General features: G+C 41.2%; 1 protein-coding gene across 1 annotated transcript in view; it reads right to left on the bottom strand.

Annotated features, from left to right (window-relative positions):
• FRAS1 (Fraser extracellular matrix complex subunit 1) overlaps positions 1-19,059 on the bottom strand; it is a 507,275-nt gene that overhangs the window by 265,562 nt on the left and 222,654 nt on the right. Inside the window, exons 7-13 of the mRNA XM_040237169.1 lie at positions 13,140-13,223; positions 11,393-11,494; positions 10,697-10,888; positions 5,740-5,829; positions 3,791-3,826; positions 2,344-2,491; positions 458-601 (exon numbers count right to left, since the gene is read on the bottom strand). Coding sequence (XP_040093103.1) covers positions 458-601; positions 2,344-2,491; positions 3,791-3,826; positions 5,740-5,829; positions 10,697-10,888; positions 11,393-11,494; positions 13,140-13,223 — 796 coding nt within the window. The remainder of the gene's footprint in view (positions 1-457; positions 602-2,343; positions 2,492-3,790; positions 3,827-5,739; positions 5,830-10,696; positions 10,889-11,392; positions 11,495-13,139; positions 13,224-19,059) is intronic.

Here is a 19,059-nt window from a genome sequence, read left to right as displayed (position 1 = left end):
AGCCAGCTCATTCTCTGGTCCACAGATTCCCCATTAGCAAGACAATAAAGTTCTAGTAAGTGCTCTCGAAGGTCATGTTACCTCTGAAGTTCCATCTTGGATTAACTGATGACTATCCTTGAAAGTGAGAAATCCAGCCACGACTACCTAGTAAACATCTGACTGCCCCATCATCTCTTAATACCTCCCGGTAAGCGTGGAAACACCCATCAAATGTGAGATGGGTGTAGAGAGGACAAGGAGCCTACGGATGACATTACCCCCTTCTCATGGTTTTTGGAAGTTGTGCGTTTCCTGCACCAAACACCCATCAAATGTGAGATGGGTGTAGAGAGGTCAAGGAGCCTACGGATGACATTACCCCCTTCTCATGGTTTGGAAGTTTTGCGTTTCCTACACCATGACCCCATACCAGTGAGCCTCAGTCCCTCCCTGGGTAGTCTGCCTGGAGCCGTACCTAAACAGAGAGCACCAGCTTGGTAAAACCCCAGACCACAGCTGTGCACACATTGTCCATTCCTCAGCAACTTGGTGGGATCTTGGCAGAGGTCACAGTGGTCTGGAGACTGAGAGCAGGTCAAGCAGTCTGGGTGGCAACGAACTATGATCAAGACAAAGAAAAGGAGAACTCAGTAAAGACCATATAATTTCTCTTACCTCCTTCTAACAAGGGATTTATGGGGTATGTGGATCTGTATAGCATATCGAGAAAACTTTGGGTGTGTATGAGAAAGGACTCCAAATAGCAAAACTGATTTCAATGTAAGATTTCAAGGAATTGCTCCTTGTCTGAAAAACACTGTGTCCAAAGTGAAGACATTAAAAACAATACCAAACTAGCCTTTTGCTGACAATTTACCACCAAGTTCAGTGATGATCCCAATGACTGGTAATGAGGTTTGAAATCTTGGAGAAAAAGAGGAAAAAAGTGGCTGTATATTTTTTTAAGAAAATAATAACTGTTTTTCAACAGTATAGGTTTTATGCATGAAAAGGGCTATAGAGGATCTGTAAAAAATATGGAGAAAACTCTGGGGATGAAAAAGGACTCCAAATAGCAATATTGATTTCAATGCAAGATTTCTAGGAATTGCTCCTTGTTTGAAATACAGTCACTGTGTCCCCAAAGTGAAAACATTAAAAACATTACCAAACTAGGCCTTTTCATGCTTCTGTCTCCTCCTAGAATACCTCTAGAAACAGGAATGACTAGTTCCATGATAGATGATTTAAGCAGATTCAATGATTTATAATTTCCTAGAAGTTTTTCCTAACCTTTGATGTACATAAAGGTTAAAACATAAAACCTACACTACTAAAAAAGTTATTATAGTCTTAAAAAAAAATACAGCCATTTTTTTCTTCTTTTTCTCCAAGATTTCAAACCTCATTACCAGTCACTGGGATCATCACTGAACTTGGTAAATTGTCAGCACAGGACTACTTTTAGGTTTCACAGTTGTCAAGGACCTGATTTTCAAGGTTTAGGAAATTAAAATATGCTACATATTTGTTTTGTAAAGCCCAAAGAGTCACTTTGGTGAGGGTAAAGTAACGAAACCCTGACATTGCCATGGTTTTCCCATGATAAACTCTTCATGGAAACACTGATTAGCCAAAATATGTTGACTGCCACAAGTGCAACTGCCAATATGAAAAGCTGCAGCTCACAGATGAAAACAATTAATCATGAAATATGAGTGCAAGAAAATGCCACTTCTCCAAGGCGGACTGAGCTCTCAGGCAAATTACTGCTCAGCCAGAGCAACTCCAGGGCTTGCCAACAATTATTAACTGGAACTAATTCAACCCCAGGTGATTTGAAGGCAGAGTTGCAGAACAAGTAGATAAAATTTTCTTTTGGAAGAAATTAATGGGTCCTTCAACTTCAAAAACCCATTTGAGAACTCCAAAAGGAAGCATCTGTTTAATAGTTCATCTTAAAGAAATGAACATCCATAACAAACTTGCAACAATTTTTCTTTGATCTTCGACAACGAAGCAGTCCTAGTAACCATATTTGCCTTTACAAGTTTTCGAACATTAATGTATTTGATTTTCACAATAATTTTGCAAGGAAAATAAGGCCATTTTATCAACAAGAACATGAAGATTCAGGGAGGACCAATGACTTCTGCGAGGTCACATACTCATAATCAGCTGAGTTTGGCAAAAGCATGGACCAAGATTAATTAGTGTCATTTGTTAGAAAAATTAAGAAGAACCAAACAAACCAAGTGAGTGAGTAGAGAAAAATAAGCAAGGAGCAGGAGGAGAGGAGATCTCTTTGAATTGTGTGGCAGTAAGGACAGCTCAGCAGACATAAAGTGGTCATGGACCCACCTGATGTGCAATCGGGACAGCACTGTCCCTCCACCACCTGGGCTAGTGTGGCCACTGGGCACGGAGGACAAGAGGGCTCGTAGCAAGTTACCTGAGCCTCCCGGCACTCACACACCTTGCAAGGGCCATCCTCCCACTTCTCTCCCTCCTGCAGGAGACAGCAAAGAAGGATGTTGTTAGCAGAGTGCAGAGATTCAGAAGCCAGGTGGCTGGTGGAGATTTCCGTAAGGGTCAAAGTGAAGGCTCCTGATTAGCACAATGTCAAACCTAACTGAAACAGGACATCAGTAGAAAAGTTCAAGCCAGTCAGTCCTAAAGGAAATCAACCCTGAATATTCATTGCAAGGACTGATGCTGAAGATGAAGCTCCAATCCTTCGGCCATCTGCTGGGAAGAGCCAACTTTTTGGAAAAGACCTTGACGCTGGGAGAGATTGAAGGCAAAAGGAGAAGGGGATAGCAGAGGATGAGATAGTTAGATAGCATCACTGACTCAGTTAACATGAATTTGAGCAAACCCTGGGAGACAATGGAAGCCAGAGGAGCCTGGCGTGCTACAGTCCATGGGGTTGCAGAGAGTCGGACATGACTTAGTGACCGAACAACAACAACAAGAGTTATAAATTTAAAAGGATAGCATCTCCCCTTCTTTGTTCATAATTGATTTATTTTAAAGTAGAACCCAGGCAGAAAGATAAAAGTGTGAAAGCATTTTGGGGCTTCCAGAATATGCAAGAAGCATATAGCACTTGATTCTCAAACTATATCAGCAAAACCAAACCAAAACAAAAACACCAGAAGGGATTACTGTGTACCTGGTGATTAGCAGGTGCATTAAATACAATCTTTATAACAACAGTAGGAAGCAGGTTAAAATGCTGAATTTCCTTATTGTTACTATAGTAAGAGCAACAGTAGGGTCATGTATTCTTACAATGACAGCTCTCGCATACCCACATTTAGTGGGCTGTGGATGTGCCATGGGCTTTCTCACACTAAATATTTTTTTAGCCAAGCAAATGATGATAATAAACATTAGTGCTTTGACAGAGCGTCCAAAGTGAATTATAAAGAGCAGTTCCTTTCTGCTCACTGTGCTATTCACCCTGGAGATAGAAAAGAGACAAAAGTTCCTACCAGAATGTTTGGGGACATGAAGGAGGTATTGTTAAAGAGAATAAAAGGGCATACTTCAAAATAAAGTTTTGATAAAATGTTTACTAAGTCAGTTGATGTTAAGCATTCTGAACAATTAATGTGACAGTATTTAGCAAAAGTTCAATGAATCAGTCTTTGTTATCATTACAATTCTTAATCCCAGACCATAGTGCCATCAAATATGACTATCAAAAATACTGAGCATTAAGGTTTCCCAGGACAGTTTATGTAGATCTCTGCTTAAAATAATTTTGTACATATTTATCTACAAGCTAAAAATTTATACTTACTGGAATATGTTTAGCTTTACTTGCATTTGAGGACATCTAGGAACAAAGCAAAACAGAAATATATTTATTTTTATACTACTAAAAACACCATTAGGCTGATCTAGTCATTTTTTCAATAGGAAATATCCATTTTTCCCTAAGTAACAAGCAACTTCAGTCACTGTTTATGAACATAAATAAAATATATATCAAAAACAAGAAAAGCATACCAATATGAGGTGAAGACAATATGCCTAGGAAATATTTTTGAATTCTCATTCTCACTTTGTGCTGGAGTATTTGGCTTCAATTCCCTTCAATATGAAGGACTTTGCAGGCAGGAGACCTAACCTTGTAAGAGCAAATTCTGGAAACTTCTATGGTACTGCATCATGGGAATTTGTGCTTATTTAAAACAACTTGCTTTTATTGAATTCTACTGGGCTTTATTTACCTTCAAAAATGGATAGGAAAATTAATACTGTGATAAAGAGAGAAAACACAACTTCAATATTTATAGGGAACCTTTAATCTCCTAAATTCTTAGGGAACACAGGTAACTAAATTATGTTGTATCGATATGAAGCAAACAATGCCAAGAGCATGATGATAATAATAATAATCTTAAGCTTCTTTATATGCCAGGTATTGTTCTAACTTTATATGTATCATCTCAATAGACCCATGAGATAAGTACTATTTTTATCTCTATAGCTGAGGATTAAGTAACTTGCCCAAGGTCATTGTCAGTATGTGGCAAAATAGGGGTTTGAATTTAGAGCTCACATGTCTTAACCCTATACCGCACAGCATCCCCAGCTTATATAAAACACTGGCAAGCTGACAGGTGCAATTTACCCAGATCACAAGAGAAAAAGGTGTAGGAATCAGTTCACCAGTCAAAGCACCTAATCCTAATACTGACAATCCCACTTTGATTGGTCAGTGAAGCAGCTGTATCTATGATTAACAGATGTGCTTTTAAGCACACATTGAATTTATCAACATTCCAAGAAGCCCACATGGAAAATAAGAGCTATAAAGATAGAGCAAATTTGAAGAGATTAAGATAAATATGTTTCCCTGGGGGTATAGAAGAAAAAACAAGTACAGACTTAGGAATAAATAAAACCTTAACTAATAGTTTTGCTCTACATCCAACACATCAAAATCCTTTCAGCTCTACCTGCAGAATAAACCTAGAGCCTGACTGCTTTAGATCACTGCCTCCCTAGACCAAAGCACCACCACTCTCCTCCAGACTACTGCAAAACCTTCTAACCGAAACACCTAGTATCAGCCTCACCTCCTTTGTCACTTGCCCATATGGTGGCCAATGTGCCTCTCTCACAAGCAAGCCCCTCACAGCCCTGCTCTGCTCAAGACTGTCCAGCAGCTCCCATCTGTGTCCGGGTGAAACCGGGGTCCAGGCTACCTCCTGCACCTCATCTCAGAGCCTTTCCCCCTCATTCCCTTGGTTCCAGCCAAACTCACTTTCTTGCTGTTTCTTGGACCTGCCAAGCACACTTCTGCTTCACTGTTTTTTCCTTTGCTGATTCCTCTTCCTGGTATGTATCCCCCTCCAACATATCCCTGGCTCACTCCCTCAGCATCTTCTTTCAGGTTTTGCTCAAATTTCTCTTCATGAGAGGACCGCCCCCATCATCTGATATAAAAGACGCCTCTCTCCCCTCAGTTACTACCCAGCTGTTTTATTTTCAAAGTGGTGCCCGTCACCACCCAACACATGTGTTTATTGTCTATGTGCCCACCATGAAACAAAAGCTCCTGGAGAGCAGGGGCTCTGCCTGTGGCGTGGGCTTCTGTATCTCCAGTACCTGGCACAACAGTGCAATCATGTCTGTTAAACAAGTGAATGGGTAAAAGAAATGAGAAGGTAATGCTCCCTTATTAAACTAATTTCCAAAGATTCATTTTTATTAGTCTTCGGTTATTAGCCCGATACTCACAAATTCTGCATTTCCTTTGTAAACACAATAACCATTCCTTGAAATGCATTCAGGACAGCATTTTCCCTCTAAGTGAATTAATTCTTCACCCTGCAGAATAAAGGTTGCAGAAATACACATCAAATTAACATCTCCAGGTAGCAGCACTAAATTGCGAAGTGGCTGAATTCCCTAAGTAGAATGAAAAGCCATGACACACCCCTCTGCTTTGACTCATCACTTATTGCATCTCCCCTGTGCTATATCCCTATGAAAAGCCTAGTCAATACAGCTCACCTCTTCCTCCAAGGGTTTTTTTCTTTCCAGTTCTGATGATCTTTGTGTATGATTTCCTACCCATGACCAGGAACTCCCATGAAGAAGAAAGGCCACAAGTAATCTTGTAGTCATGGAAAGTTATGAGTTTCAGAAAAGGACCTTAAATTTATGTTCAAGGTTTGAACTTGTGATTTGATTTCATTAACAATGCTCAAATCACACCAACATTTTCCTTGAATACAAAACCAGGCACATCCCTTTAAGCATAGATGAAGTCACAGGCATAAATTAAACAGCAGAAAACTAATTTCTATTCAATATTCTGAAACTGTTATCCAATTCACATAATCACTATTTTAAAAATTACAAGAGGAAGGAAAGAAATGCCACACTAGGAAGGCAGATATTAAACTTTCAAAGCCATCATTTTATCACTTTTAACTTATCAAAATCAATCATTTCAATTTTTTATTATAAAATAATAAATGCTTACTATAAAAATAATTCTGAATTCTATAACTTAGAAAACATAATTTCATTAAACATAAGTCCTACCTCCCAGGAAATCTGCTATTAAAAAGACAAGCTTTATTTATAACTTTTCATATGCATATAGTAGCATCTAATATCTGAAGGCTAAAGAGTATTCTTTAAAACACTTCCCACTTTCTAAAGATGTATCTACTTTTTAAAAAATGATGATGTTTCTTTACATGAAGACATTATTTAATTTGTGATCTATATTACATTTGAAGTGTAAACACCATGTTTAGGTAAAAACTGAATAATGTAAAATTGCATAAACAGAATAATCACAGTATTTATGTTTAAAAACACTGTACACTAAAGAAAAATATGAAAGAAAAGCATTGGTTGTCTTTCAATTGTAGCATTATGAATGGATTTTAAAGTCTCTTTTTTACTTCTCTTGAGCCTTCAATTTTCTAAGTGAATATGTATTATTTTAATGAAACTATCACTTTTAAAAGAAACAAAAATATATGAATGACTATAATTTTTATAATATCTAAAAAGTTATTTCTAAAAGGAAGGGGTTAGATAGATCACCATTCCTCAAAATTTCATGCCAGTCAGAGGGTGCTACAGGGAGCAGACGTATTTACATATAAATTGTTTTGCAGAAACGTGACAAATCGGCTGGTAGTGAAGGCCTAACCTACGAACACAGAGAAATTTGCTTTCCAAGCATATGAAGGGGTTTATAAGCGTGTAATCTAAGTCACTTAAAACAATGTTTTGAAACAAGACAGAGTACGTGTCCTTCTATTAAAGTTGAAATGCATGAGACATTCTTGAGTGCCTACTACAATATAAACAGACAAAACCGAAAATGGAGCCTGCATCACTCTGATAAGGCAAAGAAGGTAGCTTTTCTGAGTTTTCAAAAGCTCCTGAAAATAACCACTAGCCCTGCTACTGGGGAGTGAGGATGCAGTTTCGGTGAGGCAGGAAGTTCTAAATAGATCTGCTATTTATAGACATCTGGAAGGCAATGGCACCCCACTCCAGTACTCTTGCCTGGAAAATCCCATGGATGGAGGAGCCTGGTAGGCTGCAGTCCATGGGGTCGCAAAGAGTCAGACATGACTGAGTGACTTCACTTTCACTTTTCACTTTCATGCGTTGGAGAAGGTAAGGGCAACGCACTCCAGTGTTCTTTCCTGGAGAATCGCAGGGATGGGGGAGCCTGGTGGGCTGCCATCTCTGGGGTCGCACAGAATCGGACACGACTGAAGCGACTTAGCACCAGCAGATGCCCCAAACTTCATCAGTTCACTGCGATGAGGAGCTTGCTCCAATTAGCATCAGACTTCGGCTCTGAGAAAAATTGCTTTGTGAAACAAAACTAACTCTTCTTTTTAAGAGGAATCTGCTGCATAGGCCAGATGGAATCTGCTAACCCCTCACCACTGAATCACACCAGTATCCATCCATCAGATAGAGACTTTGTCATTCCACCAACCTGCCCACTGCAAGAGAAAACATTCTTTTGACAGAATTTTCCTCTGCTGGAGAAGGGAAAAACACCTCACATTGATGGCATGACTACCTTCTTCCATGTCTTTTGCTAGAAACTTTGATTCCCTTACCATTTTATCTCTCATATATGAATGTTGAGGTCTTTAAAAACAATGGCAAATTGACTTCTTCATTTGAATTCATGCTCAAAGATAATGCTAAATATAGAAACATGGAAATCATCCTGTTACGCTATTCTACTGCTGATTTACTTATATTTCAATGTCTAGGGATTTGGTTTTATACATCAATGACAAAGGTCATGCCACTTGATCCTTTTTCAACAAAGAAAAACTGCTATTTCAAAGCTATCATAACACTGCTGTTGATAATAATGCAATAATTATTACAATGGTGATGCTGCACAATTTTGCCTCTTTCTCTAGAAGTGCACCTTTGTGGATATAGACATAGACTTATTCTACCTTTGGTATGAAGATTAGAAATCAAATGACCTTGATATATCTTAGAATAGGCAGAAAGTGGGGTAGAATTGAGTAAAAATACCAATAGCGTACTTTTACTGCTTGCCTTGGCAAATGTCATCATTTTCTCCAGGTGCTCCTATCACATTTTATTCATGTTAATTCCTAATCATTGGTGTCATTGCATATTATAATTCCTATGTATGTATCTGATTTCCATTGAAAAGCCTGGGAACTCTTGAGATTAAAATGTATCTTATTCATCTTGTTATCTCCAAGCTACACAGAAGTTCAAAAGTGAGTATCCCAGGCTTTCACAAGGTCATTGAGAAAGTAAAAGTGTTAGTCACTCAGTTGTGTCCAATTCTTCACAATCCCATGGACTGTAGCCCGCCAGGCGTCTCTATCAAATTCTCCAGGCAAGAATATTATAGCGGGTTGCCATTTCCTTTTCCAGGGGATCCTCCTGACCCAGGGATCGAACCCATGTCTCCTGCACTGCAGGCAGATTCTTTACCATCTGAGCCACTAGGGAAGACTCTTAAGTGACTTTCGCACAAGGTCATTAAGTATAGCTATTTATGGAAGTACAGCATAGAAAGAAGGCTGAGGGATATTGTTTGCATGGTTTAGTTTTGGTTAAAATTTCCCACCTGGTAGTACATTCAGTGTAGAATCCAGGGTCTTCAAACAATATATGCTAATTGATTAAAGATCTGGAGAAATAGGCTAAAGGCATTAGAACTCAATTCATAAAAGAGAAGACGAGTGGGCGTGGGCAGAGAATGAGAGGCGGGTGAGACAGTGCCATGGGGTGACCTGCAGAACATTGAGACCCATTCCACTGGCTTCAGCGGCTGCTCCCCCACCTAAGAACAGAGGAGAGGGCCTGGCTTATGCCGCCACAGCAGGAACCATGGAGACTGGCAGGCACTCGCAAATGCATTAACACTGGGCGGCGGGGGTGGGGCGGGGGGCAAATTATTTCCTGTGAGTGAGACTCTTGCTATAGACCTGACTGAAACTAGGTGATTAAGGGACCCACCCTACCAGGATCACCTCTCCCCGATTTTCCACAAACCCTGGGATATCAGACAAATTAAAACCTTGGAAATAACCCAGCATCCTCTGGGCAGACTGCCAAGGCCAGGAAGCCCAGTCTTGGCCCGAGAGAGAGAGGGGGAAACAGAAGAGGGCCCTGATCAGGGTTTTTCTCATCTTCATCCAACCATTCTGATTCCCCTGACATGAAGAAGAGAAATGAAAAGGGAAATAAATCAGCGAAAGGCGAGGCCCTCTTTACCTAAATGTGTCTCAGCTCTGAAGTAGGAGGCAACATGAAAAAAGAGCTCTGTCGCTGACAGCCCTGTTTGATAGGCTGTTCCTCCCCAGGAGCCATGTCAAGAGGAGCTGAGACGTGGGGGAGAACAAGAAAGAAAAATGCCTTCACAGACAGCCCGTGCTTCAGATCTTCCTAGCTCCCCTCATCCACTCAAGTTCACAACCCCGCGGGAAACTGGTGGGGCGGATGGGAGCGGCCAGGGAGAGGGAGACAGCTTTGAAAGCAATTTGTTTTGCAGTGGGTCAAAATTGAGTTCAAAGGGAAAATAAAAAAAGTAATTTCCCTGCCATATATATCTACAGTCCAAACAGAGGCTACTTTGTTAAAAGATTCTAGAAATTTTGCAGACAGCACAAGTCCACGGAGGTCAACAGAGTTAATTATTTATGGGGTCTCTCTCCATGCCTCTTTAAAACAAAAACACAAACACATTTCATTTTCTTTCCTGATTCACAGGAAGAGCCTCCAGGTGCCGGCTCGCCACTAAAAGCTGCCAGTGGGGCCTGTGACAGAAACTGGACCCCCAGAGCACCTGCAGACTCTGCTTCAGAACCAGACTGACCTGGGCAGCCACCAATGACGAGGCCCAGCTGCGCTGACTGTTAGGCTCCTGTCCACGTCATCTCTTTCTGTGTCTGGTCTCTGGCTCAGGGCTTCCCATCTAACCAGCTGCACCGAGAGCTAACAGCTCCAGGCTAGCTGTTCCAAGCCAATCTGAACAGAAAGTAACATTTACACTACAGAAGTTCCGTGCTAGGAGACAACTTGAAATTGAGCCATCAAACCTGGCTGTCCTCTCTGCTGGGAAGGGACAGGAAGGAACAGGTGGGGGACCACCAATCCTGCTGCAGAGAGGGTTTCAAGTCCAAACAGAGATGCCTCCATTCCTTACCTGGGCACACTCCACTTTGGCACACTCTGCAGTCTGGCAGGTCACTTGGCCACGGTCACACATGCAGAACTCACAGGCCGAGGCCTTCCACATTTCATCCTGGTATCGCACGAGCCCTCTGTGTGAGCAGCTTCCAGCAGGAGACACACAGTCCTCACAGCATTGCCCCTGACGCCGAGCCCGTCTCTGACCCTGAGGAAGCAGAGAGAAGGGAGGGGAAGGGCAGTGGTCAGGAGGGCACCAAAGCATCGGAGCAAAAGGACACAAAACACCAAGTTTGTACACTGTTCCCTGGTGGCTCAGATGGGAAAGAATGAATCTGCCTGCAATGCAGGAGATCTGGGTTTGATCCCTGAAGATCTCCTGGAGAAGGAAATGGCAACCCACTCCAGTATTCTGGCCTGGAGAATCCCATGGACAGAGGAGCCTTATAGGCTACAGTTCATGAGGCTGCAAAAAGTCGGACATAACAGAGCAAGTAACACGTCCACTTTCCCTTCCCCCACCTCCCCAGATGGAGGCAGGTTCCCCTCCATCCCCACCTCCTTCCTGGGAGGCAGGTGCTTCCTACCTCTATCTCATAATCTGAGCATCATAACACTTTCTCTTTCCTCAAGGGACACAATGGACTAAGAAATGCATTTCGAAAATGACCTTGATAAAAGTTGGAGAATCAAGCTGCACACTCCCAAATACCTTTTCGCATCTTAATGGAGGGCAGGGCTGTTTGTGACACCTGACCTCGCCCTGGTCACATGTACACGTGGTGCAGGCATTTTCATGCCACTGCTCTCCATGCTGAAGAAAGGGGGAAAAAAGTGGAAAATCAAATGTCACATGTATCAAATAGAAATCTGAGGCACACAAGACACACAACTTTTTATTAGTTTTCAATTGAGTCACATTGAATGTAATCCTGAGAAATGATAACATTCACACAGCAAGAGGCTCTAAGGAAAAAAGTCAGGAAATGTCCAAAGAGAACTTTGGATTCATTCTTATTCAACTAGATTCATTCTGCCGATGCCTTGAGGGCCTGCCCGCTTTATGCTAGGTACACAGAGGCCTGGGAACACTGAGCATCAGAGGAAGTCAGTGTTGCTGGCTAAGTGATGATTATTCTTTAGCTCTTCTTTGCTGGGAGACCCAGTTCTCATGGCCACACACTCACTTTTCCAGCTTCCCTTGCAGCCAGCCCACAGACATAGTCCCCCACCAAGGGGACCCCAGGGGAAGAGTGCTAGAGGTTGAGGAAAGGACTCTCTTCACCCCATAAAAGAAGAAAAGCCACCCCTTTCTTCCATTAGGCTTAAGTAATGATTGGGTGAGGACGAGCTGCCTGAAGCTGTGGAAGACACAATGGCTGGAACATGAAGGGACAAGCCAGGAAGCAAATGCCAAGATGCTAAGGATGGGAGAGTGCAAAGATCAAAAGACAGCACGGAGACCTGACCAACCCTGCAACTTCCCCACCTCTGGGCTTCTTGTGATGTGAGGTCATAAATGTTTCATCTTAGCCACATTTAGAGGAGCATTTCTGTTGCTGGCAGCCATAAACAGCATAACAGATACAGAGGCTTTTCCTTCCAGAAGGAAATAATCTAGCATGTATGTGTCTACTGTATTAGACAGCAGAGATCTAGTATATAGAAAAATCATTTCCCCATGAGTTCTTTTCATCTAGACTTCAAGGGACCCATCTAGAATTTATGTCATTCATCCCCTAATACTCTTCCAGATTCTCTGCTGAGAGTCAAAAATCACAATTTGTATTTACTTTTCCTCAGAATGACTGGTAAGTAAGGGAAGTAGTTGGGTTTATTTTTGATATATTCTTTGCTTTAGAATAAGGTAACCTTCTTTGGGTTCAGCTGGGCACTCCCAAGACAGAACATTCATTCATTCGATTTGTTGAACTCACTTTCGTTTGGTGCCTATTCTGTGCCGGGTAGTCACCTACACTGTCCCAATAGTACCTTCAAGCTTGCAGGCTCCGCCACCACCAGACTCCTTGCCCTTCCCTCTCTCTCCTCCCACCCTGTATCGCTCCCAACCTCACTGTAAGTCAGGAGACACTGTCTTTGAATATCAGGGCATAAAGTCCAACCCAGACAGATATTCCCAGAGGCTCCAGGTTAAGTGTCCATTGACAGCAACCAATGGTACTCCTTTTTCCCTTCAAGAGGTATGAACTGAAAGTTCACCACGGTTCATGAACCAGGTGCTGCTTGCCAGCACATTCTCTTATATTTCTAATCCTCTCTGATTTAATTTTTTCAGAAAGACTTTCCATGAAGAGAAGAAAAAAGCCGTTTATGTACTGAGTTACTAATGCTGGCACAGTGTCAGATGAGGGCGGGGGAGGAATGATGGTTAGCAGAGCAGTGGGCAGATGTGCAAGAACGCGTGTCACAACACCTACAAGGGGCACATCAAAGCTTACCTCGTACACTTGGCCAGCAGCAGAGCACGACCGCGAAGAGCACTGTGGACAACATTTTCCAGGGACGCGGACTACGGTTTCATCCTAACACCCCAAAGAGAGTCCATCAGAAGGCGATATTAATAAGATCCACGACAGCAGGAAAACTTCACTCACAGCCAACTCAAACATGTGCCTCAAAGCAGCCAGAAATAGCAATTTCCTCTCCTTTCATATTTATTAGTCACCTGGTGCTTTGATAAGAATTAGCACTTCTCAGGGCAGTGTAACTTGAGAAGTTTGCACATTCCTCAACTCTCAGCTACTTCTAAGAACAAATGAAAGCACAGCTAATAGCAGTAAGAATAGTACTTCCTTGGACATCTAGGTTGCTTCCAAGTCCTGGCTATTGTAAACAGTGCTGCAGTGAATACTGAGGTGCATGTGTCTTTTTGAATTATGGTTTCTCAGGGTTTATGCCCAGTAGTGACCGAGATGGCTGGGATGTGTGGGGGATGGGGGGAGGGCCAAGAGAGAGGGAATATACATATATATATTATATATATATTTAGCTCATTCACTTCACTGAGCAGCGGAAACCAATACAACACTGTAAAGCAAATATATCCCAACTTTAAATAATAATAATAGAAAGAAGAGTAGATTTTGTTTGCCAGGTACTGTTTTAGGTACTTTATGTGAACCTGTGAAGTAGGGACTCTCATTCCCCTTTTAAAACAAGCAAAGTGAAAACCAGAAAGGTTGTGGAACTGGCCCAAGGTCACAGAGACACCTTGCCCAAGGTGACCACTAATGGTAAATGGTTGGCAGAGAGGACTTCAGAATATCAGCCATTTCAACACTTCAGAGCATTTACACTCCGGCTGAGTTAGCACTAATCTCAAAGTTAAGGGATCCCTCCATTGATAAACTATCTCACTATTCTTCTGGATCTTTATGTGAATCCACACATTCAACTATATGTATTAGGGAGGTCCTTAACATGAGAAAAATCAGTCTTGGTGGCTCAGATGGTTAAGAATCTGCCTGCAATGCAGGAGACCCAGGTTTAATCTGTGGGTTGGGAAGAATTCCCTGGAGAAGGGTATGGCTATCCACATCAGTCCTCTTGCCTAGAGAATTTCATGGACAGAGGAGCCTGGTGAGTTATAATCAAGGGGGTCCCAAAGAGTCGGACACAAATGAGTGACAAACACTTTCACTTTATTCACTTTAACATGAAAAAAAAATCAATCACACCCTGAGATATCTATTAATGGGAATATGGCAGTACAGAGAAATATGTGTGACAAACATTAAATGCCCAAAGGACACCCCACCTCTTTATTCCTACAGTCTCAGCTCTACCGCACCCACCCCCAGAATATCAGACCCTTTGTCTCTGCTGCCCTAAAAAGAATTTTCACAACAATGAGAAGACAAAGAATCAGCTTCTCATTCTGACATCATTACAGCTTTTAAAATAGAAGAAAGGAAGACAAATTAAAGCCAAAAGAAGGAAGATTAGAATAAACCAAGTTTCAATTACAACGAAGTGGTAGAATTTATACAGAAGATACCTCCTGAACAGTTATATGCACTTCTTTTCACAAAAAGCAGAAAATGAGATTGCATAATCATTCAGTTCAGTTCAGTCACTCCGTCATGCACAAGTCTTTTCGACCCATGGACTGCAGTACACCAAGCTTCCCTGTCCATCACCAACTCCTGGAGCTTACTCAAACGCATGTCCATTGAATTGGTGATGCCATCCAATCATCTTATTCTCTGTCATCCCCTACTCCTCCCACCTTCAATCTTTCCCAGCATCAGGGTCTTTTAAAATGAGTCAGTTCTTCACAACACGTGGCCAAAGTATTGGAGTTTCAGCTTCAGCATCAGTCCTCCCAATGAATATTCAGGACTGATTTCCTTTAGGATGGACAAGTTTGATCTCCTTGCAATCCAAGGGACTCTCAAGAGTCTTCTCCAATACCACAGTTCAAAAGCATCAATTCAGCACTCAAATTTCTTTATAGTCCAACTCTCACATTCATGCATGACTACTGGAAAAACCACATCTTTGACTAGACGGACCTTTGTTGGCAAAGTAATATCTCTGATTTTTAATATGCTGTCTAGGTGGGACATAGCTTTTCTTCCAAGGAGCAAGTGTCTTTTAATTTCATGGTGGCAGTCACCATCTGCAATGATTCTGGAGCCCAAGAAAATAAAGTCTTTCACTGTTTCCATTGTTTCCCCATCTATTTGCCAGGAAGTGATGAGACCTTTCTCACTGATCACTGAGGAAGGCTTTCCTACCTCTCCTTGCTATTCTTTGGAACTCTGCATTCAAATGGGCATATCTTTCCTTTTCTCCTTTGCTTTTCGCTTCTCTTCTTCTCTCAGCTATTTGTAAGGCCTCCTCAGACAACCATTTTGCCTTTTTGCATTTCTTTTTCATGGGGATGGTCTTGATCACTGCCTCCTGTACCATGTCATGAACCTCCATCCATAGTTCATCAGACGCTCTGTCTATCAGATCTAATCCCTTGAATCTGTTTCTGACTTCCACTATCATAATCTATACGGAATTCACTCTGCAAGAAAATAAGGCCAGGGTACTTGGGGGAAGGTGAGGGTCGTGGAAAGTGTCAAATAACCTTAATTTTTCATGGAAAGTTCCAGTCATGCCTGTGGTTATTTTAACCCAATTACATATGATCAGCTAGATTAATGCATTACTCTCTATTAGGGATTAATTTCAAACACCTGAATCACTGGAATTAAAATGACAATTGTTTTCTCTGTATTAGGTTACTTTTATTACTGGATAAGTCTATAAAAATATTATGACAATTGATGTTTCACAGAGTATGTGAAAATTGGACTTGGATTGAAATCATTGAGCATTCCTTGACCTCAGCTCTTGAGTTTAATAAAATTTCAGCAAGGAAGTAAAAATAAAGTTATATCTGATGTCATATTCATTCTTCAGTAACCTTATGGGACTAAACAATGAATTTATACAATGTTAACTAAAAAGTAGACAAATGTCATGATCACAAATCTTGAACAGAAATATTGACTCAATATAATTTATCTTAATCAACAGGGACTAAACCAAGGACAGTGGCAGAGTCAACTGGAAAGCATAGAGGAGGAGTAATCACCTGTATAGAGGCTGGTACAAGGAAAATCAAGTTTTCTGATTCTTATTGGCAATGCTTAATTATATATTTTATTAGACTTTCTTCTAATAGAAAGATTTTTTCTATAGACATAGAATCTTTTTTCACAAACAGAGACCAATTAGAACAAGAAGGAAGGACATTAAAGAGAAAATATCCCTGGAGACAACAGAACTTCATGATGGTGAATTTAGATCCCATTTGGACTTGTGCTGTATAAACAGGACTGAAGAGGCAAGTCAGCAAAGTGGGTCAGAGAAATGGAAGACGTTTTAGCAGTACGCTTTTATTGCTATAATATATGCCTGAATTCTATTATTCTTTTCTTCATTGTTGTTATTGTTCAGTCGCTAAGTGGTGTCTGGCTCTTTGAGATCCTGTGGACTGCAGCACGCCAGGCTGTCCTTGTTCTTTACAATCTCCCGGACTTTGCTCAACCTCATGTCCAATGAGTCCGGGATGCCATCCAACCACCTCATCCTCTGTCAACCCCTTCTTCTCCTGCCCTCAATCTTTCCCAGCATCAGAATCTTTTCTAAAAAGTCGGCTCTTACAAATGAGGTGGCCAAAGTATTGGAGCTTCAGCTTCAGCATCAGTCCTTCCAATGAATATTCAGGACTGATGTCCCTTAGTATTGACAAGTTTGATCTCCCTGTAGTTTAAGGAATTCTCAAGAGTCTTCTCCAACACCACAGTTCAAAAGAGTCAGTTCTTCAGCACTCAGCCCTTGTTATGGTCCAACACTCACATCCATACATGACTACTGAAATAAACCCTAGCTTTGACTAGATGGAACTTTGTCAACAAAGTGATATCTCTGCTTTTTAATACACTGTGTGTTTGTCACAGTTTTTCTTGCAAGGAGCAAGTGTCTTTTAATTTCATGGCTGCAGTCACTATCCACAGTGATTTTGAAGCCCAAAGAAATAAAATTTGTCACCATCTCCACACATTCACCATTTAGTTGCCAAGATGCGATGGGACCAGAGGCCATGATCTTAGTTTTTTGAAAGTTGAGTTTTAAGCCAGCTCTTTTGCCTCTCCTCTTTCACTTTCATAAAGAGGCTCTTTACTTCCTCTTAGCTTTCTGCCACATCTGAGGTTACTGATACTGGTGTCATCTGCATAGCTGAGGTTATTGATATTGCTCCTTGCAGTCTTGTTACCAGCTTGTGATTCATCCAGCCTGGCATTTGGCATCACGTACTCTGCATATAAGTTAAATAAGCAGGGTTACAGTATACAGTTTTGACATACTCATTTCTAATTTGGAACCTGTCCATTGTTCCACATATGGTTTAACTGTTGCTTCTTGTCCTGCAGACAGGTTTCTCAGGAGACAGGTATGGTGGTCTGGTATTCCCATCACTTTCAGTGGAATACTGTCTGGTATTCCACAGTTTGCTTTCCACACAGTCAAAGGCTTTAGCACAGTTAATGAAGCAGAAATACATGCTTTTTCTGGAATTCCCTTGCCTTCTCTATCTTCCAACAGATGTTGATAATTTGATCTCCAGTTCTTCTTCCTTTTCTAAATACAGCTTGTACATCTGGATGTTTTCGGTTCATATACTTCTGAAATCTAACTTGAAGGATTTTTAGTATTACCTTGCTAGCATGTGAAATGAGTGCAATCGTATGGTAGTTTGAACATTCTTCAGCATTGCTTTTATTTGGAACTGGAATGAAAACTGACCTTTTCCAGTCCTGTGGCCACTGCTGAGTTTTACAGATCTGCTGACATACAGAGTGCATCACTTTAACAGCATCATCTTTTAGGATGTTAAGTAGCTCAGCTGGCATCGTTTTCATCCCTGGTGGCTCAGATGGTAAAGAATCTGCCTGCAGTGCAGGAGACTGGGGTTCGATTCCTGGGTCATGAAGATCCTCTTGAGAAGGGAATAGCAATCCACTCCAATACTCTTGCCTGGAGAATCCCATGGACAGAGGAGTCTAGTGGACTACAGTCCATGGGGTCACGAAGAGTCAGACAAAACTGTACAACTAACACAATTTCACAGCTGGAATTCCATCACCTCCAACTCATAGATTTGCCTTTCCAAACCTATAGACTATACAGGGACCAGCACACTACAGACAAATGACCAAATCCAGCCCACCACCAATTTCCATAAGCTTTGACTAGAACACAGCCACCTACACTCATGTACGTATTACCTGTGGATGTTTCTGTGCTGTAATAGCAGAGTTGAGTAGTTGTCCCAACTACATGGCACACAAAGCTGAAAACTTTCACTATCTGGCTCTTGACAGGAAAAATTTGCCAACTCTAAGTCTAATATAGTACCATCAGTAATCACAGGAGTTTAGTACAAAAAAAATATGTATGATCAATGTCATTATAATTTAAGATAGGGCCACCACTAAGGATATACAGTTGACCCTTGAACCAATAGAGGTAAGGGGAACTGACCCATCATGCAATTGGGAATTGGAATATAATTTTTAGTCAGTCCTAGGTATCCACGTTTCCTCCGCATCTGTGGTTCCTCATCCATGGATTCAACCAGCTGTGGATCATGGGATACTGCACCATATACTATTGACAAAATCTGCCTATGTTCAAACCATGCTGTTTGAAGGTCAACTGTATTTAATTATGGTTTACTATATTCCTTAAATTAAAATACTATGATAAACTTTATAGTTTATTATGGCTAATAGTTCATGACAAAGTATCTTCTCCTATGATACCTCTGAAAATATAAAAATGAGATGAAAACTGTGC

Source organism: Oryx dammah, unplaced genomic scaffold, assembly GCF_014754425.2.
Source record: "Oryx dammah isolate SB20612 unplaced genomic scaffold, SCBI_Odam_1.1 HiC_scaffold_3, whole genome shotgun sequence".
NCBI classification, from domain to species: domain Eukaryota; kingdom Metazoa; phylum Chordata; class Mammalia; order Artiodactyla; family Bovidae; genus Oryx; species Oryx dammah.
This window is presented reverse-complemented; position numbering and strand designations above follow the sequence as displayed.